This window comes from Zootoca vivipara, chromosome 5, assembly GCF_965207765.1.
Source record: "Zootoca vivipara chromosome 5, rZooViv2.hap1.1, whole genome shotgun sequence".
NCBI classification, from domain to species: Eukaryota; Metazoa; Chordata; class Lepidosauria; order Squamata; family Lacertidae; genus Zootoca; species Zootoca vivipara.
In genome coordinates, this window is record NC_142588.1 from 55,604,453 (window position 1) to 55,627,154 (window position 22,702).

The window sequence follows — 22,702 nt, forward strand, 5'->3', positions numbered from 1 at the left end:
CACAGTGGGCAACCAGTTGCCTATGGGAAGCCTGCAAGCAGGACCCGAGCGCAACAGCACTCCCTCCACCTGCAGTGTCCAGTAACTGGTATTGGGAAGCATACTGCCTTTGACAGTATAGGCAGTTTATACCTCCCCAGATGGTGGTGGTTCAAATGTGTTTGGCAGACGGCGATGGCCATTCTTTCCCAACATTTCAGAATGGCAGGTGTCATTGTTAAAATGATCCACTTTGCCATTCTCTCAACTTTAGAATATCTTAAAACAGGAAGGGCAGCAAAGGATTACTACTTATTTGGCGATCACTCGTAGCCAAGTAAAATTGTCTTCCATAAACACAGTTTTAACAATGAGTCCGTAAGTGACTGTGGAGGCCAATTCTGGATCCATACATTGGTTTCCGGGTGGGAGTTGATCATGGTGTGGATTTGCCAAGTGTGCCTTCCTCCTAGCATGTTTCTCCCTTACATCCTGAGTTCGAGCGTCTTCAAAGCCCATGACGCCTTTGGTAAAGGCTGTTCTCCAACTGGAGCGCTCGCAGGCCAGTATTTCCCAGTTGTCAGTGTTTATACTACATTTGTTTAGATTTGCCTTGAGACAGTCTTTAAACCTATTTTGTTGACCACCAGCATTACACTTTCCATTTTTAAGTTCAGAATAGAGTAGTTGCTTTGGAAGACGATCATCAGGAATCCGCACAACCTAACCAGTCCAACGAAGTTGATGTTAAAGAATCATTGCTTCAACACTGGTGATCTTTGCTTCTTCCAGTACACTGATATTAGTTCGTCTGTCTTCCCAAGTGATGTGTATTACAGAGGATTACAACAGTCAGGTGACCCAAGGGACTACTCCAACGGGTCAGGAGGACAAATTCTTACAGCTGCTCCAGCCTTACAATTGGAGTTTGTCATTTGTCTATTGTACATCTGAAAAAAGTGAGCTGGGTGAATTCACAGAGACCATGAATATACAGATGATGCAATACTATTTTTATGCATCCATTCAGCTTCCCATTGTGAAGATGGTTTGCAAGGTTTGAATGAGTTTCCACATGACTTAAAAGTACCCCTTTGCTGCCTACCAGGATTTATAAATCTGTTTGTCTTCAAAGGCCATAAGAAATTGCTGGGTTTTGTTTGTTTGTTTTGCTGCAAGTCAACACGACAAATCTCCCAGGATCTGTGCAGTCCCCCTGGGACTACTGGAGTGACAGGGTCGTTTATAGTGCATACAGTGGGATGTGCATTGTTCTCTCTGTTGAATGGACAGGTTACTAAGAGTCTTACAGTGAGAGCACCCGATATGGAAAACCTTTCTCCGTGTGCTCTTAGCTGTCAAGTTCTCCCTTTTTTAAGGGGAATTCCCTTATGCTGAATAGGCTTCCTCGCGAGAAAAGGGAAAACTTGACAGCTATGCGTGTGCTTTTTTAAAAAAGTCACGGATGGTGACAATGCAGTGAAAGGAGTTAACAGACCGCTGAGGGATGGTCAGTGCAGTGCACGTGGGCGTGGCTTTGCAATGGAGGAGTGGGACGGACGAGATCCTTTCAGCACAATGAAAGGCGACCCTTACAATTAAATGTTATTATGCAGTGTGCCATGTGGGCTGTGCTGGGGAACCAGGCAGCGTCGATGACGGCAGGCAGAGGCCTAAAGGAAAAGCACGGATTTGAAAGGCGAGGATGAGTGGGAAAAGGCGCAGCTCATCATCTCCATGCACACTCTTCATTCCGAACGCATGACTTAGCTATGGGGTGGGAGGGAGCGCGCGGGGCACAATGAAGGGGGGTGGTCGTGCGAGCCACGGGGCGGGGCTTCCGCGAGCTGGGCGGGCCTAGCTCTGCGAATGGACGGCGGCTTCTTTAGTGGGCGAGGCTTCCGGGCGCCCTGTAAACAGGGAGCGTGATTGGCTGGTGCCGCTCTGGCGGAAACGGCGGTGGCCGCGGGGCCGGTGTCAGGTGATCCGAACTGAGCGGCGCTGAGTCGCAGAGCGCGGCGGTGCCCTGGTCTGTGCGCGCAAGTGCCCGGAGTTGCATCCGCGCCTCGTTCGGGCTCGGCCTCTATGGATGAGACGAGCCCCTTGGTGTCTCCGGAGCGCGGGCCGGCCGCAGGGTATGGGGTTCCCGGAGGTGCCGTGCGCTCCCCGCCCTGCCCCGCCGCCGCCCCCTCCGCGCCTCCGCCCTGCCCTTGCCCCTGCCCCTCGCTGCCGGGCTCTCCCGCAGGTGGCCGCGACCGGGAGCGCCAGCCCCTCCTGGATCGGGGTGCGGGCGCAGAGCGTGGGGCGCGCGGGGCGGTAGGGTCGGCCGGGTCGGCGCAGGTCCAGGCACCAGTTGGGTTGGGGGCAGCGGCTGCTGCGGCCCGCGTGGAGCGGGAGCCCCGGAATGAATTTCCCGACGACCCAGAATTCGCCGAAGTGGTGCGGCAGTCGGAGTTGGCGAGCGAGCGCGGCATCTACCCGGAGCGCATCTACCAGGGTTCTAGCGGCAGCTATTTCGTCAAGGACCCGCAGGGGGTGAGAGGATTAGGGCTGGGGTGTGTGTGGAGACTATTCAGCCCATGGTGTGGGGGAGCGAGCGAGGGGGTCTGGGTGCCCGAAAGGTGGCTACTTGATGTTGGCAAGTGGTCGCCCTGCGTTGTACTGTGCTAAGATAACACGGGCCGGGGAGTCTCAGCTGGGAACTCGCTAGCTGGCCTTTGACTGACTTTACAAGGATCGCAATAATGCATGTGAAGTGCCCTGAACACTTGAAAGCGCAGCGCTAAACAAGTTTAAGAATTAGTATCATAGGTAAGGTTAAGAAGATGATGGTAGAATAGTGTGTATGCCTTTGCCACATCCGTGACCAGTTCTCTGAAGTGTAGGGTGGTCTTTCTTTGTTCCAAGACACTCCTGCCTGCTAGTAGGTGCCCTCTAATCTCTACCTCCTCACCTTTCCTCAGTTCTGCTATTGCTTGCACTCCCCCTTCTTTGGAGTGGCCAAAGGACAGTGCTCAGTATAACCCATAAAGTACAGCTGATCTGTCAGCTGTGCCCTTCTCCCCTGTGATGAACAGCCAAGTGTAGGCCTTATTCTTAATAAAACCAGTTTTATTATTGTAAATATAATATAAACAGGTACGGTCTTGCTCTTTAGCATCTCACAGTTCCAATGTTTGTTTCATAGTGTTGCTGTCAGTGTAATACTATGGTTATTGGGGAATAATACAAAATATAAAGCTAGAAGCTTGAGCCCTTCTTGCCCAATGAGGAGGCACAGTACTGCTTGACATGTTGAGGTGTTTTGTTGTAATTGGGTAAAGTTATCTTGGAGTGTATCGGTTGGCTGTTTCCAGAGGCCAGCATAGCTTTGTCCAGTTAAAGGCTTTAGTAGCTGGTATTCTGGTGTCAATTGCTGTCCTGGATTATTAGTTCTGTTCGGTTGTCTGGGTAGGGGAGGATACCTGTTGTTTGTTACCCATTCTTTGTATTTAGTTTGGCCTTATCTTCATTATGCTATCTGAAGACGTATGCATGCACACGAAAGCTCATACCAATAACAAACTTAATTGGTCTCTAAGGTGCTACTGGAAGAAATTTTTAAATTTTGTTTCTTCATAATGTGTTTCTTTAGTTGGATCTGTCTCTTTCTGATCTTGAAGGAGAAGGCACGTGGCCCGACTGCCCTAGGCGGTATTACTGGCGCAGGATTCTTCCTGGTAAGCTTCTAGAGCATGGGTAGGCAAACTAAGGCCCGGGGGCATCTCTGGATTATTTGTGTATTTGTGGGGCATAGAAATTCGTTCTTTTTCCCCCTTCCAAAATATAGTCTGGCCCCCCACAAGGGACAGTGGACTGGCCCCCTGCTGAAAAAGTTTGCTGACCCCTGCTCTAGAGTATACCATATACTGGTAGTTCTTGTACATGGGGGCATATGGATAGAAATTAGATTGACACTTTGGTAACAATATCTTTAGTGTGGCAACGGGTGCCAATTTAAATAAAATATTGGGGGGATGTAAGCTCTGTCCCACATAACTGATCACATGGCATGACACGACACCCACACACCCACACCATTTGAATGGCAATGCCCATCAACTTTGGGGAGCCCTGGCCCCTCAAATATTTTATTGGGGGGGGGGCAAAGGTGCCTTGGTCCCTAGGAGTTGGCTCCTATGAGTGTGGCTGGACATTGTGAACTCCCAGCTGATTTCCCCAGTGTTCAGATGGGTTTGGAGCAGGGGTTATATGGTATTGTTTTGTTAGTGTGAGTGTGTAGTTTAACCAAAAGTTACTCAACTAATACTGCTTCCAGCTTGCGGCTCCACTTTACAAGTGGCTCAAGAAATCTAGCTCATTTGAATATGACCCCATTAGAGGGAGAGCTGAACAAATTCACTTGAAGTTCTTGTGTGCTTGCTGATGCAACAGCTGTATGCTTGTAAGGCGGATAGATCCTTTTGCGGAGAATGACGGTTGGTGTCTGGGAGCAGCTTATTGGCGTAGTCAAGGGCGGCAGGGAGGGGCAGCTACCCCCCCCTAAATCAATAAAAATCAATGAATATACATAGTTAACTGAGGTTCTGCCCCCCCCCCCCCCAATCCTGGCTATGCACATGGAGCAGCTGATCAGCTTCCTTTCCTGATTGTGTGCTTCCTGAACTTTTTGGCCTTTTGGATAAAACTGGCATTGTAACTTCTGTTCTTTAAGCTCATCTCTGCATTTTAAACATCTGTAAAATCTGGTTGAGATATCAAGATGGCGGGGGCTTTATTTTGGGAGAAAAACTGAAAGAACTATACATGCCTAATTTGTAGAAGAATATTCAGACTGGTCTCTTTCAAATTTCAGGTTATGTACTCTACCCTTTGCCCTTTGCTATGAAGAATTCCAGGTCACCACTGCTAATATTTACCCAGTCTACTTTCTAATCTTTGAATACCATATGCTGCTTTGGGTATTCCCCCATTAGCAGACATCAATGACTGTTTATCTAGTGACTTAATTCTTCCCGTTTGAAACCCAGATTTGTCAAGAGGGCATAAAAAATCTATAAAAAATGGTAGATCAACTACTTTGTGCCTATTTCAGATGGCAAACTCATTGAAACAATTTTTTTTCTTGTTGCACCATAAAATGGTATGCATGCTAGTAGCAGTGCTATGTAAATAGTGGAATTAAGGGCACAATAATGGGTTTTAAGTGTGTTAAACCTTCCATGCAGTAAACATACTTGGGCTGTCCTGGGAAACACTGACATTCATGTCATTGGAAGTTTTTTAAAAGCAGATTGAGTCCTTTTATTCAGTTTGTTAATTCTAGCATGTGTATTTTTTTTAAAGCAATACTACTGTTGTTGTTTTTCAAGCAGATTTGGGTAAGCATGTATTGAATGAAAGCAAGATGTATGCATTCATACCTGACCATGACTTAAGAGAGGAGATCTGTTAGATTCACTAGCATTCCCCTTTTTAAGTTCTAGCCCATTATTTTCTTGTTTGCTCCACTCCCTTGCCTGCTTCCAGGAAGGGAAGACTGCTTCTATCATGGATTGAGTGAGGTCCAGCTTCTGAGCCCTACTCCCTTGCCTTAGGACAGGGGTCAGCAAACTTTTTCAGCAGGGGGCCGGTCCACAGTCCCTCAGACCTTGTGGGGGGCCAGACTATATTTTGAAGGGAAAAAAATGAACGAATTCCTATGCCCCACAAATAACCCAGAGATGCATTTTAAATAAAAATACACATTCTACTCATGTAAAAATACGCTGATTCCCCGACCGTCCGTGGGCCGGATTTAGAATGTGATTGGGCCACATCTGGCCCCCGGGCCTTAGTTTGGGGACCCCTGCCTTAGGATTTCGGTGGGAGCTGCTGCTTGGTATGACACCTGATAAGAACATAAAAAAGGCAGGGAACATTGTCTGAATGATCATAGTTATATAGGGGCACCATGTCATTTCTGTTCCTGTACTAGAATGGAGTGCGATTTTATCTTCTGTAAGCCATCTTGAGAGCCTCTGAGACTATAAAGCAGGCTATAAGTATTGTAAATGAATAAATCTAAGCAGAGAATAATCCTGAGGCTTTGCTTTCTCCTCTGGCTTGCTGTATCACTGTACTTACAAGGAATTGGGCATATCTGTCTTGTGTTGGGTTCTGTGGGCTGAGTTCTCGAATAACTGATCCTACTATAAATGGATTAGCATGTGCTGTGGTTCCGGTCAGCTGCAGTTTATTCTTCATGCCTATGTGAGGACTGACTGTGTGCATGGCCATGTGGCTCTCCTTGTGACCCGTCATAACTAACCAGATTAATTTACTGTAGCTTCCTCTTTCTGAGTTGCATGTGTTGATTGTATGAAAAAGCATGACTTATTTGCTGGCCATGCCAGTTTTGTTATAGTGATCCAGCTTCTTCTTCCTGTCTGGTTTGGGTTTTGGATTCACTTCCCTTTTAGCTCAGTTTGTGGGAGATTCCGCCGGGATGAGTCAGCCTGGTCTTTGTGCTGCTGCCCTAGGTGAAGGCAAATGGATCGATGCAGCACTACTTCCTCCAGTTTTGCTTGTTCATTAGAAAGGAGCCACTTCAGCCAGAGCTTTGTGGGGGAGGCTGTGATTTCTGGGTTAGTTGCTGCCAATTAGACCTGACCTCTTTATATGTGTGTTTGTGTGTGCCATTGGTAGATGGTTGGATATAACTGTTGTATGTGTGACTGGAGATACGCTGCTGGCCCTGCCTTTCTACTAACTGTGATGGCAACTCTTGTGTCCTCTCTGCCCCATGGTTTAAAAAGTCATCTCTTGGTACATGGCTGGGAGAGAGAATTCTCTAACATCTAGTATGGAACCGACCAGCTAGAAGACATGGCTTCCTCAGCAGTGCAGCTGCCTAGAGAGGGAAAGTGAGAGCAGCCAACATACATGATATTCAGGGGTATCAGGAAAGAGGAATTTTGATTCTGGTAGATTGCCAGGGTTTCCCCATCCAGGTAAACAGACATGTTTAATGGCATCATCCAAAGCATAGGCCTGGCATTTGAATACTGTATATAGTATCCAGGAGCCTGGCTGGCTTATTACATATTACATTTTTTTTCGGTTTCTATGCCAGTCACGATGTTCCCATCCTTTTTAACTCTTAGCTCCCCTTTACTAAGAGCCTTGAATCTATTTGGTATATCTAGAATTGTGTGCCGAAGCTCCAACCTTCTGTTACTATACAATCCAGAACCTAGGAAAAAAGCGTGCCAATTTTGCTTTTGCGTTGCATGTGTTTTGTGTGCATATCTGTCCTTTTTTTTGTCACAAATTGGAAGATTCTGATTACAGAGCTGTATGAGTGAAAAGGCCGTGGGTGGGAGGGAGCAGCTGACTGAAGGAACTCTACTCCTCGTATTTGATTTTCAAAGTTTTAGTAGAAATACCCATTGTATCTTCAGAGGGATCACCTGCAGTCATGAGGCCTAGTATGTTCTGTTAAAAAACAAATGCTCATAATTTTTTTAATGCAGGATCTTCTGTGGAAGGTAGCCTCCTATGTTGACTTATGTCATGCAGTTTCAGCTACCCAGAATCCAGGACCTGCTGGTGGCGCATTCGTGGAATAGGCCAGGCTATAGTGTAGGCAGCAAATGGCCTGGTGCTTGTAAGTAATAAGTAATCAACTAGTGCTCCATCTAGTGGTTGCACACATACATCTACTCCTTCCTTAAATCAGTGTCCTAGGTTGGAACTAGGCACATCAAAGAAACGTTTCTGTTAAATGCGTTGCAAACTTTGTATGAGAAATCGGGTTAGCAAAAATGGAATTCCACAGCGCCATCTGGTGTCACAGTGTTAGAATGCATAAACAACACATATAAAGTGTTTTTTCTTTACCAATGTAGCTGAGTCCCCAGAAACTGTTCCAGAGTGTGGACCTTTCCTAAGCTGTGTGCCTGTCACTTTGGTAATCTTATATGGCATGCTAGTACAGTATTGTTGTTGGTGTGGGGACAGAGAAGGGGTGGAGAACCTTTAGCCCTCCAGTGGCTGCTTGACTACAGTTTTTCATATTATTGGCCATGCCAACTGGGGCTGATGGGTGTTGTAGTCCAACATCTTAGAGGGCCACAGATTCTCTATCTGTGGAGCACAGTCTACCAGGCTTACAAAGTATCAGGAGGGGTGGGAAGAGTCTTTGGTAACATGTGGCACTCTGTACACTTTACTTCCTTTCCGGAGTTCCCCAGGATCTTTGTCTCCTGATTGAGTGTCATCCTGCTAGAGTCATCCTGAGATGAGAAGCGGCAGCTGCTTGTTTGCATCTCACTGTTGTAAAAAATGACATGGCAGTCTTTCTCTGAGACCGAGGGTGGGACTCTATAGAGAAACCAAAAGGACTTGTGGTAGGAAAGGCTGGATATTTATGCCACAGTAAGTTCTCTGTGCACACCCTGACTAAAGAGAGCACTGACAATGGGGTTGAATGGGCTTAGAAGGAGGGGGTAAGTAAGTTTTAGAAGGGGACCGGAACTCAAAAGGTTTGAGACATTGCTTTACGATTGAAGGCCCCATTCCCCTGCTGCTGATGCAGCAGCTAATTGTAGCTCTCAGTTCGAGTGCTTTAAATTGCATGCTATGTGGACAGGGAAGTGAAACTTCCTAGTAAATTTCCCAACAAGAGATGCCATAAACTTCGTTATACCTACCTAACTAGTGAGGTGTAGCCGATCAGTCCCAGGAGGTGGAACTGATCAGTCTGCTTGGCTGATTATTTAGATCATTGTGCACCTGGATTATAGAATCATAGAACTGTAGAGTTGGAAGGGACCCCAAGGGTCATCTAGTAGTTCAACCTCCTGCAGTGCAGGAATCTCAGCTAAAGCGTCTATGACAGATGGCCATCCAACCTCTGTTTAAAAACCTCCAAAGAAGGAGAGTTTACCAGCTCTCATGGGAATCTGTTCCACTGTTGAACAACTCTTACTGTCAGAAAATTCTTCCTGATATTTAGTCAGAGTCTCCTGTCTTGTAACTTGGATCCATTAGTTCGGCTTCTAACCTCTGGAGCAGGTGAAAACAAGGTTGCTCCATCTTCCATGTGGCAGCCCTTTAGATATTGGAAGATGGCTATCATATGTCCTCTCAGTCTCCTCATTTCCAGGCTAAAGAGACTAATTTTACTAGTTTTTAATTTTGGAATTATTTGATTAAGACAGGGTAGGGAACCTTCCATATGTTGTTGGACTCCCAACTCCCACCATTCCTGATCAGTGACCATGCTGGCTGGGGCTGATAGGAGTTGGGTCCAACAACCCCTCAAGGGTCACAGATTTCCCCACTGCAGTTAAGAACTGTTGTCCTAGGTAATATGTTTGTTCAGAGAATGTGCACTCAGCTTGGCTGCCTGAACTCTTGGGAGTGAAAAATGAGAACTATTGGTTGAAGGTCTCCTCTTGAAAAGTGGGGCACCAGGTCCCTTGTGACGGATGTGTATGTTTTAACTGGAAGCATTCTTGTAAATGTGTAGCTCTTAAAAAGAAGACCTCTAACCCCTTCTCTTTCTACAATATTGATCTGTTTGGCAAGAGCCTGGTACTCTGCCATGGGTTGTGGGGGTTGACTGCCCTTGCCGTGCCCAGCTTGAATTAACCAGCTTCCCATTTCTGTCTGTCTCAGAAAATCATCGGCGTATTCAAACCCAAGAATGAGGAACCTTATGGGCAACTGAACCCTAAGTGGACAAAGTGGCTGCAGAAACTGTGCTGCCCCTGTTGTTTCGGAAGGGACTGCCTTGTTCTTAACCAGGGATACTTATCTGAGGCTGGTGCTAGTCTTGTTGACCAGAAGTTGGAACTGAACATTGTTCCCCGCACAAAGGTGAGCCTGGGGACAGAGGGGGAAGCAGACAGCAGGATTTAATAGTGGATAGGATGCCTGGATAGAGACCTGTGTGTTTCTGTGTGAGATCCCCAGTGCCTACTTCCTAAATAATAAAATCCTGCCTTTCATCCAGCCTCCACTTCTGTCTCTTATCTTAATAGTTTGTTCCTATATATCTATTGGTATTTCTCACTCCTAGCCCAGTGAGGACTTCTGTCTTTTGATTAGAAGCAGGGAGAACAGCAATTGAGGGAAGAAGCAACTGGGAGTAATCCCAGAATTATTATATTCCATTCATTCATTCATTCATAAATAAATTTGTCCTTTGTCAATTGTGGAGAGTTGCTGGTTTTTGCATTAATTTGGTTACTGCATTCTTGAGTTTGATCTCCATATTTAAGTTTTGGGATAGGAACTACATGTAGAAGAAGTTAGAAGAACGTGACTACAGATGAAGACTACAGATGAAGAAAAGTTGTAACCATAAGCATGGAATGTTTATATTCCTTTTAAAGTACTATCTACTTTTCTTTACTTTTTAACAACGCTGCTAGAGGGTATAGGGTTGATGATGCTTGTCTTTTACTCTTCCCACCCCATTGTAATTTTTCAGGTCAATAAATTATGCTCAGACTTTGTGATGTGTAGGTTTTCGGTTTTTTTAATAAAGTAGGCAGACCTGGATATGCCTAGATTTTTACCATGTTCTGTAAATAGCAGAGAGTGGCATTTATGGAGTATGCTTTTTTAAAAGTCATCTCTTTTCCATGCCCACAGGTGGTGTACTTAGCCAGTGAAACATTTAACTACAGCGCCATTGACAGAGTGAAGTCCCGGGGCAAACGCCTGGCCCTGGAGAAAGTGCCAAAAGTGGGGCAGAGGTTTCACCGAATTGGGCTTCCTCCAAAGGTAGGGGAGGTTTAAGGTGCCCAGAAATGTTTTATGCCACTGAGCCAGGCCTTGTTCCCTTAACCCACCTGCCTCTTGCTCTCAGGTGGGCTCCTTCCAGATCTTTGTGGAAGGCTACAAGGATGCAGATTACTGGCTACGTCGCTTTGAGGCTGAGCCCCTCCCAGAGAATACTAACCGCCAATTGCTGCTGCAGTTTGAGAGGCTGGTGGTGCTGGACTACATCATTCGCAATACGGGTAGGTTCTGTGCCAGCTTTTGGCCCTTAGGGTGGGAGCACTGCCGACTGAGGAATCTGATGGGAGAGATATTACTTGTTGGGAAGCCTTGTGAAGAGGGAAGTCTATTTTGCTCTGCTATTCTGAATGTAGCCTTTGCTCAATGCACGTATTCCCTGGTATGCAGCAATAACAAGGCTGGGATAAGGTTGCCTCCTCCAAATAATAGGGGACGAACGACTGAAAGATTAATGATGTGTCTTCCTTCTTCTCTCCCCCCCCCCCCCGCCACTTCTTAATACTACAATGTGGATCTTGCTATCTGTGGTGAGATTTCTCTGTCTTATCAATGCATTTCCCTTCTTCCACAGACCGGGGAAATGACAACTGGCTTATCAAGTATGACTGTCCTTTGGACAGCACAAGTGTGCGGGTGAGTAGGGCCCATGCTGCTCTGATGGTTCCACTTGGGGATCTATCTTGTGTTCTGCAGCAGCAGCAGGCAGTATGAGACTGGAAGGAATTGGTATGCAGCATTGAGGAAGGGCCAAAATTCAGGAAATGTCTCTAATCAGGCGCCATAGCTGCTGAACATGTCTTAGGCCAAGGTAGACTAGGTGGCAACTTGCTGCTTGTGGAGTGACAGCCCTTAGTTCTGAGTGATATAGAAAGTTGGTCTTCAGTGTATAGCCTGGCACCAAGACATGGGAGAGTCCAGAAGTTGCTGAGCCCTTTCCGGTGAGTGCCAGAAAACAGAAAGCTAGCATCATGGCTCTAGCAAGCTTGCAGAGGGGCAAAACTGGAAGGGAGAAGGTATTGTCAAAGGAGTGCTAGACTTGCTATGCCCATTAGCAATGCTTGGACTCCCTTTGGGCCGGGGGGGGGGGGATGGGGGCAGAGAAGATTTGAGGTAGGGCTTGGTTAGAACTTTTGGTAGTATAAGCAGTGCCCATTATGTTGCTTTTGGGATGGTGAGTCTTGGATTGCCCCTCTCGGCTATTCTGGAATTATACTTGGGAGTATATCCTAGTAACCTCAAGGACTGCCTTGCACCACATGAATCTTGCATTCATTATCTGAGGTCCCCTCCAAGGAAGGTGTGGACTAACTTCTTGCTGTACTAAAACCTTGCCGCCGCCACCCCCCATTGTCCCCATGCTCTTGCTTTATTTAAACATCTGCCATTGTTTAAAACATATATTTTCCTTTCAGTATTTCTCCCTTCTCACTGTATTCAAACCTCTCCCTCTTCCATTCTTCAGCAGCCTCATGTAAGAAAGATTAAGGATGTGGAGCCCTAAAATATTCTATAGTACCTTCACACAACATATTCCACTCCTGGTACCATGTATGATATTCAGCATGAAGTTCCAGATTCAACTTAGTTACTTAGAACAGATTCAGCTGCTAATTAATAAAACAAGCAAACAGCCAATTTTGCAAAACTGAACAAGCTAACTGACAAACTTGCTCTTAAGATTCTATTCATCTTAAAGATACAGTTATATATATATAATCACTGGGTATGTGTGTGTGCAAAGGGCTACATAATAGGAGAGGAGAGGCTTGGAAATGGGGGTGGTCTGTGTGCAAGGAGGAGATTAAAAAAGGAAGCAGGTGGAGGGAGGAAAAAGGGAGTGAAGGTGTAAAGAGGGGTTGCAAGAAAAGGCATGGAAATTAAGGTGAAGAGCAAACCAAAGGTACAAAAGGGGCTGCAGAATAGGAGTGGGTGGTGGCTTCATAATAGGGTGGAAGCTGCAAAGGTGCTTGGTAGTTGCAATATGTGGGAAGAGGAAGATGGAGGAGCTTACCAGGGGAGTGGTCTGTGTGCAGAGGTGGGGTGTTGCACAAAAGGAGAGGGAGGCAGGCATGGATGTGGGGGTGAAGGTGAAAACGAGTACAAAGCGGAGCTGCAGAATAGAATAGAAGAGACAAGTGGCTTCAAAAATTAGTTTGGGAAGGTAAAAAGGGGATTAGGTAGTTGCACGGGGTGGGAAGGGGAATCTGTAGAGGGTTAATGCGGGAAGAGCAGTGGAGTTGCGGTTGATAAACAGTGAGTAGTGGGGCAGAGCACTGTGTGTGTGTGTGTGTGTGTGTGTGTGTGTGTGTGTGTGTGTACGAACATTTTAGGATATTGTTTTATTCTTGCTCTTATATTTGGTTTTAAAGTTTATTTGTTTCCATGCTTTGAACCATTTTCCAATAAAAAGTAACAAATATAACAGTACCCTTTTCTGGTTCAACATTCTTCCCTCTCTGTAGGACTCAGAATGGGTAGTGGTGAAGGAGCCTATAATTAAACTTGCTGCCATTGACAATGGCCTGGCTTTCCCTCTCAAGCATCCAGATTCTTGGAGAGCATGTAAGTAGTCCCAAGCACCAGAACCCAAGCAGATTCCCAGTAAGCAAGTGTTTCTGGCTGGTCCAGGGTGCTCTTTAAGGGCTAACTGTCTTGTGTTTCCATGTGCAGTCCAGGATATTCAGGGCCTCCGGTACTAGGATTGAGACATCTTCAGTGTCCTTTATGGGATGTTGCCCTTGTAACAAGGCTGTTAACATTTGCTTTTTGTTTCTCCCCACCTCTCCAAAGACCCTTTCTACTGGGCATGGCTGCCCCAGGCCAAGGTGCCCTTTTCCCAGGAGATCAAGGATCTGATACTGCCAAAGATTTCAGACCCTAATTTTATCAAGGATTTAGAAGAAGACCTCTATGAACTCTTCAAGGTAACCACAGGCACCAGGGCAAGTACACCTGTGATTCTATTCATTCTGCTCATGAGCAAATAATTTGTGTGGATGCTGGGGGGGGGGTAACTGAACCTATTCCTCTCCATAAGAACAGAAGACAAGAAGAGATTTGTATGCAGCACCCACCCTAATCGTGTCTGTCTATCTGTTGCTGTCTCTTTTGTAGAAAGATCCAGGCTTTGACAGGGGCCAGTTCCACAAGCAGATTGCTGTCATGCGTGGCCAGGTATGCTCCTGGCTCCCATTGGAGGAATGGGATCTGGGCTGGGCACTGGGCTGTTTTTGCCTCCCTTTACAATTGGGTTCCTGGCTGCTGACCCCTCTCTTCTCCTCCTCCTAGATCCTGAATTTGACCCAGGCCTTGAAAGATGGGAAGAGCCCCCTTCACCTGGTCCAGATGCCCCCTGTAATTGTAGAGACAGCTCGCTCCCACCAGCGCTCTGCCAGTGAGTCGTACACGCAAAGCTTCCAGAGCCGCAAGCCCTTCTTTTCCTGGTGGTAGCAGAGGCCTCTGCGACTCATCGAGGAACCCGAGTTAATCACTTGACAGCGGGCAGCCAATCCTCCAGACTGAGGCCGCTGTGCTGCTGCCAGTGGGAGATGTAAGCAGGCGCTACCAGCCAGCCTCAACTCTGCACATTCCCAGCAGGAAGGGAGGCCCTTCCTTAGACCTGACTGCTCCCCCCCTCTTGCTGCGGGCAGAAATGCCCGTCCGCTCCCCAGCCTGAGCATGGCAGCATCTCCCAGCAGGTGCCTGCATGCAGCATCCTTTGGTTTCAAGCCGTCCCTCTAATGGCCATCTGGGTGGAGAACACCCCCAGGGTCCTCTGCCTGGGAAGGCTGGCAATGAAGGGGGATGATCTGAGTTGGATAGAAGTGCTCCTGCTGTGTGCAACTCCCAGCCTTGATATTCCTCCCTCCCTTCCTGCACCCTGTTTTATCCTGCAGTGGAGGGGGGGGGGCCCTGCTCCACTAGGTTTGCTCTGTTATCTGTGGTCCTACCGAGCTCCTCCTAGTGCTGTAGGCACCAGTCATGTCTTGGGGCTATCCATAAGGAGCACAGCTGCCACCGACTGCTCCTGGGAGGATGCAAGTTGGGATAGAGAGGAAAGAAGAACTTTAAGGGTCGGACTAGAGCCTGTTGGTGCAGCTTTTGTCTGCCTGGGGTAATGGTAAATATTAGAAGGTAGGTCCTGAAAGAGTATAACTGCTGTGCTTCCTTCCCTTCCTTCTGCAAGGGAGTAAATGCCTCAAATAGTAGATTTTAACATTGGTTTTAAATAATTGAACCCAAGTGCATACACTTGTTTTCCATGTAGTCCCGGAGCAACTGAGAGGATCACTATATCCTAGCACTGTTAGCCTTGGGCTAGTATTTCACACCCATCTAGTCTGATCCCTAGGGGAAGTAATAGCTGTGCCTCTTCTCTGCCAATGCTGGGGTAAGCGGGAGGCAGAAAAGAGGCCACTGCCAGAGGTAGAATCCTCCCTTGGGCTGCGTTTGGGCATTGACAATCGGGAGGGGGGAGGAGGTTCTCTGGGTGGGGTTGCCTGCTGCCATGGGGGAAATGCCCTCACCGCATCCTCATAAGGGGAAGCACCCACATTAGGATCACTACCATACCGAGGCCCTTTACACCCCCATGTGCAGTGGAATGGTACAGTGAATGCTGCTTTTCTGAAAGCTGCTGTGCTAAATCCCTGGCATCAAGTTTCCCTCTGAAATTGTCCATATAAGTGTCCTGATTTCTCCTTGGGTGTTGCTGATTTGGCTGCCACTCAGGCCTGCGAGGAGAAGCCTTGCATCGAGACCAGCTTCTCTGCTGTTCAGAGCAGGCGCCTGGTGCCCTGTATGTGGGGGGTGTGCCTCTTTCTCACTTGGGGGACAATTCCCTGCTGTATGCCTGAGGTGCCAGGCTGAAGCTGATGTACGTGATGCCAGGCACGGGTTCTTTTCCTTTTTGCCAGCCTGAACTGAAATGTATCGTTCTTATGCACTGTAGAAATGTATGTAATATATTTAAATCAATGCAAGTATCTTCATAACAGGTCTGCAGTTGCAGAGCCAGTCTCTTGCGTGGTTTTTTTTTTTGTCTGCTTGTGTTAATGGGAACTGAATTTTCTTCCCTGCTCTCCTCATTGCAATAGTGCTGCTGCTTGCAATTGTGTCATGGCTCACACTTGCTCTCTACTTCCCCTGCAGTATGAATATTCCCCACTAGGTGAAGCTTACACTGCATACATCATTGGAAAGTCCTTCCTTGTGTTTGACTTTTTTGTATTGTAAAGCATGGCATGGGAAGCTGGCCTGCACCCATGGGCTTTTTTTAATGCAGGGGTGGGGAAGCTGTGACCTGCCTGCCAGATGTTCCAGGCTATAAATTCCACTATCCCCAGTTACTGGCCATGCTAGCTGGGGCTGACTGGAGTTAAGAGTCTAAAAACATCTGAAGGACCACATATTCTCTACCCCTTTACCACCTGCAGAAAAACCTTCCCGATCCTTTTATAGCCTTTAGGAGAAAGAATCATGCATTTCATCCTGTTAGCTTGGATGGCCCTGGCTCGAAGTGATATTTAACACAACATATACCCTTAATGTGTTAGTATTCACTTCTATTTTGGTAATATAAAATCTGTACAGTTAAAAGAAAAAACAAGTTGCCCAACGTCTGCACCAAGTATGAAGCTGATTGTGTGCAAGACCACCACCTTGCCTTGAGAGAGCTATTATAGCTAGGCACCCAAATGGGCAGACTTCTGGTTGTTCAACAGGGGTAAAGGACCCCTGACCATTAGGTCCAGTCGTGACCGACTCTGGGGTTGCGGCGTTCATCTCACATTATTGGCCGAGGGAGCCGGCGTACAGCTTCCGGGTCATGTGGCCAGCATGACAAAGCCGCTTCTGGCGAACCAGAGCAGCACACGGAAACGCCGTTTACCTTCCCACTGTACCTTCCCACCTATTTATCTACTTGCACTGACGTGCTTTCAAACTGCTAGGTTGGCAGGAGCTGGGACCGAGCAATAGGAGCTCACGCGGGGATTCGAACCGCCGACCTTCTGATTGGCAAGCCCTAGGCTCAGTGGTTTAACCCACAGCGCCACCCACCAACAGGGGTATGTGAGTACAGTACATATAGGCAGAAGACTGTTTAAACTTAATGGAGCCTTAGTTCCTGTTCTCTTTTGGAATTACCAGGACTGTGTATGGGCCCCTCACTCCATCTCATAACTTTTTCAAACACACAGTTTTTCAAAGGACTGACCTCCCTCACAACTAGGTGGGCGAAGAGAACTTATGAAGACAGCTAGTCTTGCAGAAAGTGAGACTTTCTAAGGCTATCACTGTAGGCAGTGCTTTTGGTGCAAACCCAGACCCTTAATAATCCATCCCCCAACCCCAACACTTGACTCCCCTCAGATTTAGAAGAGGCAATTGACACATTGGCATAATTAGGAAATCCACTTCAAGACGTGACTCTAGCCGATCTTAAAAGGAGGCTAGACAAACTCATGAGGGACAGCCCTGCTTACATGAAGGTGCCACATAGTTTTCATGCAGCTGGGGCAGCCTGCCTCCAAATACAAATTACTGAGTGGGAGCCAACAAGAAAGCGGTTACCATCACACTCCTTGTGGACTTCTCAGAAGCATCTGATTATGCAAAATACAGTGCTGAACTAAAGACATTGGTGCAATTTAAGCAATTACTACTTGCATTCACAAAGTGCTTTCATAGAGGGGACTGTATAATAAGCTTTATTAAATATGACCAGGTACATTCAATCTGTAGTGTTTGTGCTTTGTCATAGCCAGATGTGGTCAAGTCTGAAAACCAGAACAGGTAGTGCTTGAAAGAGGAGGGTTGGTTTCAAGTTTATCCGCCATTTTTGCCAGTGTGAAGCACAGAGGATATTATACGAAAACTTTTTGCTGTAAGAGAAGTGCATCTTCCATACGAACCCCCCTTGGGTTCAGGCTACTCCTGTTCCATACAGTGACATTTAACTACAACTGTTGCCATCAGGTTCAGTTGCTCACCGACGGAGCTGGTGCAGGTAGTCTGCAGTTCCCATTCCACTTTTTTTCTTCCTGTAGTGGGAAGCAGTGTAGTGGCTGGTTTGATCAGCTGTATCTATCTCCTTATCACTATTGCTGCAGCCATCAGCATCAGCACATGATGTGGCGCGGTCTTCAATCCTATAGGAGAACAAAGGCACCCATTAAGAAATGGAGTAGTATGTTATCTCTTCTGGAGAAGTAAGCAATATGTACAGGCAATAAGAAGAGAATTTCTACAAGTAAAGGTGGAAATAATTTACAGGTGTGGCTACTACTGCATTTGAAAGTTCTCTTGCTAGTTTGTGAAAAGCACACTTGCTCTCCTTTTCCTCTAGATTAGCAGTAGTAAAACTGACCCGCCCAATTCTCAGCCCCAGCCATATGAGCAACAATCGGAGGTGATGTCTAGCAACATCTGGTTGGCCACAGAAGCCAAACCTTGCTGATCTAGCTGTCTTTGTATCCTCCATGTTTAAAGAATTTAAAATTCTGTTCAAAGGGAGAATAAATTGTGTGAACTGTACAAATAATGCAAATGAATTACATTTACATGTTTACTTACTCTGCATACATAAATTCTGATTCAGTTAATGAGGAGAAGAGGGCAGGAACTAGAGAAAGTTTTGCCCCTCTGGTTTCCGAAACTGCACATCACCCACATACTTTTGCATCTATATTTTCAGCTGTAACAGCTACAACTTACATACAGTAAGCTGAAAGCGGAGGTTGGTAAGAGGCTAAACTCTGTACCTGTCAGCAGATTCTGTTTACACGCTATGCCCGAGTACAATACAAAGCACATTTGCTCCAGTTTTGAACACACTGCAATATAACCAATGAACACAGTTTTAAGCAAAGGATGCTCTAAGCCAGGCATGTCAAACCTGCGGCCCTCCAGATGTTTTGGCCTACAACTCCCATGATCCCTAGCTAGCAGGACCAGTGGTTGGGGAAGATGGGAATTGTAGTCCAAAACATCTGGAGGGCCGCAGGTTTGACATGCCTGCTCTAAGCCATGGATTTATTAAGAGACCACTGTTGATGACATATGGCCATAACTATTTTACATCTGCACAACAGCTTTAGGAGCAGGTAACACCAGTTGCTTAGGAAGAGCTCTGAGGCTGAGGCTGCATTCACGCTATAAAGTGGAATCATAGTGCTTTAAATGTAAACAGCCATGTCTTCCCCCACAAAAATTATAGGAACTGCACTTTACTAAGGGTGCGGAGAGTTGTAAGGAAGTCCCTGTGTTCCCCCCAGAGCAGTTTAACAAGCAATTCCTTGTCACAGGGAACTCCTGAGAACTATAGTTCTGTAAAGGGAACAGGGTCCTCTAACAACTCTCAGCATCCTTAAACTACAACTCCCAGAATTCTTTGGCAGAAGCAATGACTGTTTAATAGGGCTTTATGGTGTGAATGTGACCTGACTTGAGGTACAGCAGCTGGTCAAAAGTATACAAACCAGCAATTTTTAGAATACATCTGTAAAGGTGGGTAGGTAGGAAGTTCCTGGCTTTAGGTAGAGATCTACTGCTTACTCCAGGAGTTGAGAACCTGAAGTCCTCCAGATGTTGCTGAAGAAAGCCCGTTCTCTCTTTATCATTGGCGATGCTAGCTAAGACAAATGGAAGTTAAGAGTCCAATGAGATTTGAAGCGCCATCGCTGGCCTACAACCTGCTGTTGGAGAAACAGCAGAGGAGAGGAGATCTTTGTGGCTTTATTGTTAGATGGTGAGTGCAAGAGCTGTAGAAGCAGGGTGGCATGAACATGGAGACCATACCGTAAGCGGCTGAAGTGTTGGAGCTCTAGGAGTCTGGTGCCACCACTCATTTCTGAAGGAGGTCTCAGGTGTGATCTCAGCCTCAGCTTTCTCTGCCTCCTTCGGAGCTGTTGCAAGGCGTGAGCAATGCATCGGCTCCCTGCACATTCCCAGACCAGCTGGGCCCTCTCCTCGGCTTGTGCATCCCCACTGCTGTGGAAGAGGCGGCGCAACTGGAACAGCCCCACCCCCTGAAAGATGTTGGCAGATGCTCTCTTGCGAGTGCAGGCTTTAGGGGTCTGATGCTGTGGCAAGTCACAGGCAATAGAGGCGGGGGTACCCATGATGCTAGGGTCCCTCCACTCTGTAGCTGAAGGTGGTTCTGTGAAAGAGAGAGAAAATAGGGTGAAACAGCAGAATGACTAATCCTGCCAGCCATTGCTATTCCCCTGCCACCCTCATCTTTACCTATGCCTGCCTAGCTGAGAGACACAACCTTTCCATAAAGGTAAAGGGACCCCTGACCATTAGGGTCCAGTCATGACCGACTCTGGGGTTGCGGTGCTCATCTCGCTTTATTGGCCGTACAGCTTCCAGGTCATGTGGCCAGCATGACAAAGCCGCTTCTGGTGAACCCGAGCAGCACACGGAAATGCCGTTTACCTTCCCACCAGAGTGGTACGTACCTATTTATCTACTTGCACTCACCCTGTTGCGGGGATTCGAACCACCGACCTTCTGATTGGCAAGCCCTAGGCTCTGTGGTTAATCCACAGCGCCACCCGCGTCCCGAACCTTTCCATAGCCATGCCTCAAGGCATCCATCCTTTTTGCCAACCCAACTTATCTGCCGCCACCTCCTACAGAACAAAACTAGTTCCTTCCCCACTGAAGGAATTGGGATTCCTATTCTGCAGCTGACTCCTGGCGCTTGGGGATGTGTAGGCCATCAGAAAGAGAGCACCTCCATTTTCCTAAGCAAGCTGCTGAGCTCCCCCAACACCATCCAGATGGTGGTGTTAATTCTCTGGCAGCAGAGTATTAAACCAGGCCGCTGCTTGCTCAGTACAGGTGTGCTCAAGTTGGGAGGAGCTACATACCAGAAAACAGCTCCAGGCTAAAAGCAGGTTTGCATGCATGGAAATTCCACAGAAGCTGGGATGAGTGCCAGGGTGGGGCCATATGGGGCAACAGCTCACATTCTTGCACTCAAGCAAAAGGGCTGGCACTTGTCTTCTCCCAGCAGCCTCCCATGCCTTGATGTCTCTTATGGTAGAGAAAGCCTAGGAACAGGAGTCAATTTCCAAAGAGAGCCTGAATACCCACTTGCCCAAATATGAGCTACAGGTTAACTCTGGAAAGCGTAGATGATGCAAGCTAACTCGGCAGTGTCCACTCCTCACAGCTGGAGCCTCGCTTGCCAGCTCGCCGGATGATCCCAATGAATCATGGTGTTTCAAACCATGAGATGGGCACGCGGGAGCCGAAGAGACGAGCCAATACCTCAGTTCCCGGGAGCTAAGGATGCACATTTATATCGCTCCGAAAAAGGCATTATACATATGCAGCACGCATATTTGTCCCTCAGCCCGGTTGCTGTGCAGGAACCGATATTGGGACTGGATGGAAAGAGAGAGCTGATGTTGAGCCACGGGGAGACGCAGAATTGAATCTCCGTGCTCAGCAAGGAGATAACTGCGTGACAAGGGGGCAGGGTCTCAGCCTATGCTACCTTACCGGGGTGTTGGGAGGATAACTCCCAAGTACGCACCCCTCAGCTCGTTTGCATACAGTATTATTATCCCCAAATAATAATCCACGCGGGGCCATGGGAGATCTAGGCTAGGGCAAGTTACACTGTCCATCTAACCTTCCCCCACAGAGTCATTCTGAACTTCTTCGAGCAAAAACATGATGTCAAGGGAACAAAAAGGAGCCCAGCAAAAAATTATTCTGGTTCGTACTGCCTCGAGATACTGGCAATAATTGTTCCCTCTCCAGCCGAGCGAGGAACCACGTCCCTTCCCCCACTCGGGGGAATCGGGCATTTTACAGCAACAGATCGAGGCCGATGCCCAGACCTGAGTGGATTCGGGCTCCTCGGACAGGTAAGTCACAGACCTGGCGGCTGCTGTCGTCCTTTAGGCCACGGGTCTCTCGAAGGCTCCTGGAGACCCGCCAGGGCGGGCGGTTCCCCTGCTCTCGCCTTGCCTCTCCCCAAGCCGATTCCCGTCATTCGCAGGCTAACGCGGTGAAGACCCCTTTGTCCATTGAAGAGCGCAGACAACCTGCATCTCAGCCAATCGGCTTCATCTGCCTCTTAACTCCAAGGTTCCAAATCCGAACTCCGAAGATAACCAAGGCAGCCAATCGGGTGGGGAGGAGGCGGGGCTCCGCTGTCCCTGCTGGTAACGCGTGGCAGGCGGCGTCCTTGACGTCAGTGGGAAGGGCGTTAGCCTGCAAGGAGAAAGAGGGGCGTTGCTTTTTCCTGCTGTGGTTGACTGACAGGGACGGCGGGGTGTGTTTGTGTGTTTTGTCCACAGGCACAGATGCTTCTGCCTTTCCTTAGTCTGAACCTAATTCCAGCAAAGAGTTAATTGGCCCGCTGAGAAACCCGATCATGCCATGTCACCGGCGTGGAGGCTTAATCTTTATCCTATCCTCTCCCCATTCCCACTTTATTTTCTGCTTGTTTTCCTTCAGTGGCTCGCGCCGAATTCTCTCTTTGCAAATAAAGGGTCTGGACGGAGTATCTGGTTCTGGCAGGGCAGGGATTTGAGGTCCGCAGGGGAGCGAAGCACGACCGGCCTCCCTGACAGCAACCTGAAAAATAGGACTTGCTGCTGGAAAGGATCGCTAGCCTCACCCCGTAACGTCTGGCTTCTCAGACCACTTCGGCAACCTGCTCGCCTTTGCCTGTCAGGGCAATTACTGGCCTGTCTGGCAAGGCAGCAGGCGAGAAAGGGTTTGGAGCGTGCCCATGGGCGTAGCCAGGATTTTTGTTAGGGGGAGGGTAGGCCTTTTGGTTGCGGGGGGGGGGGTAGAACCTAAGTTAGCTAGGTATTTTTATTGATAGGAGGGGGCAGCTGCTCCTCCCTGCTCCCCCCGGCTACGCCCGTGAACGTGCCTATTCCGCTCCACTGAGCCACGC

General features: G+C 47.7%; 2 protein-coding genes across 3 annotated transcripts; one reads left to right on the plus strand and one right to left on the minus strand.

Annotated features, from left to right (window-relative positions):
• The first annotated feature begins 1,893 nt into the window (after positions 1-1,893).
• PI4K2A (phosphatidylinositol 4-kinase type 2 alpha) lies at positions 1,894-15,785 on the plus strand. Its single transcript, XM_035132864.3, has 9 exons — positions 1,894-2,514; positions 9,643-9,843; positions 10,624-10,755; positions 10,841-10,994; positions 11,345-11,406; positions 13,236-13,335; positions 13,564-13,697; positions 13,888-13,947; positions 14,062-15,785. The coding sequence occupies exons 1-9, from the start codon at positions 2,065-2,067 to the stop codon at positions 14,221-14,223; spliced, it is 1,455 nt and encodes a 484-aa protein (XP_034988755.1). The 5' UTR covers positions 1,894-2,064; the 3' UTR covers positions 14,224-15,785.
• Positions 15,786-17,467: 1,682 nt separating this feature from the next.
• Positions 17,468-21,851, minus strand: AVPI1 (arginine vasopressin induced 1). Of its 2 annotated transcripts, none has more exons than XM_088670654.1 (3): positions 21,758-21,851; positions 19,573-19,933; positions 17,468-17,924 (listed from the first exon to the last, which is right to left on the minus strand). In XM_088670654.1, exons 2-3 carry the CDS (start codon positions 19,893-19,895, stop codon positions 17,762-17,764), a joined length of 486 nt encoding a protein of 161 aa, XP_088526780.1. In that variant the 5' UTR covers positions 19,896-19,933; positions 21,758-21,851; the 3' UTR covers positions 17,468-17,761. The 2 variants fall into 2 exon arrangements, with proteins under 2 accessions (XP_088526780.1, XP_034989457.3); XM_035133566.3 differs by having other exon boundaries at positions 21,673-21,851.
• Between the last annotated feature and the right edge of the window lie 851 nt (positions 21,852-22,702).

Bases quoted from the DNA above. Each gene is read 5' to 3' on its own strand.
- PI4K2A (XM_035132864.3), top strand. From the start codon at position 2,065: ATGGATGAGACGAGCCCCTTGGTGTCTCCGGAGCGCGGGCCGGCCGCA. The intron at 2,515-9,642 runs GTGAGAGGATTA...TGTCTGTCTCAG, and splicing joins TCGTCAAGGACCCGCAGGGG to AAAATCATCGGCGTATTCAA. The intron at 10,756-10,840 runs GTAGGGGAGGTT...TCTTGCTCTCAG, and splicing joins GAATTGGGCTTCCTCCAAAG to GTGGGCTCCTTCCAGATCTT.
- AVPI1 (XM_035133566.3), bottom strand. From the start codon at position 21,787: ATGACGGGAATCGGCTTGGGGAGAGGCAAGGCGAGAGCAGGGGAACCG. The intron at 19,934-21,672 runs GTCTGTGACTTA...TCTCTTTCACAG, and splicing joins AGGACGACAGCAGCCGCCAG to AACCACCTTCAGCTACAGAG. The intron at 17,925-19,572 runs GTATGGTCTCCA...GTTCTCCTATAG, and splicing joins CAACACTTCAGCCGCTTACG to GATTGAAGACCGCGCCACAT.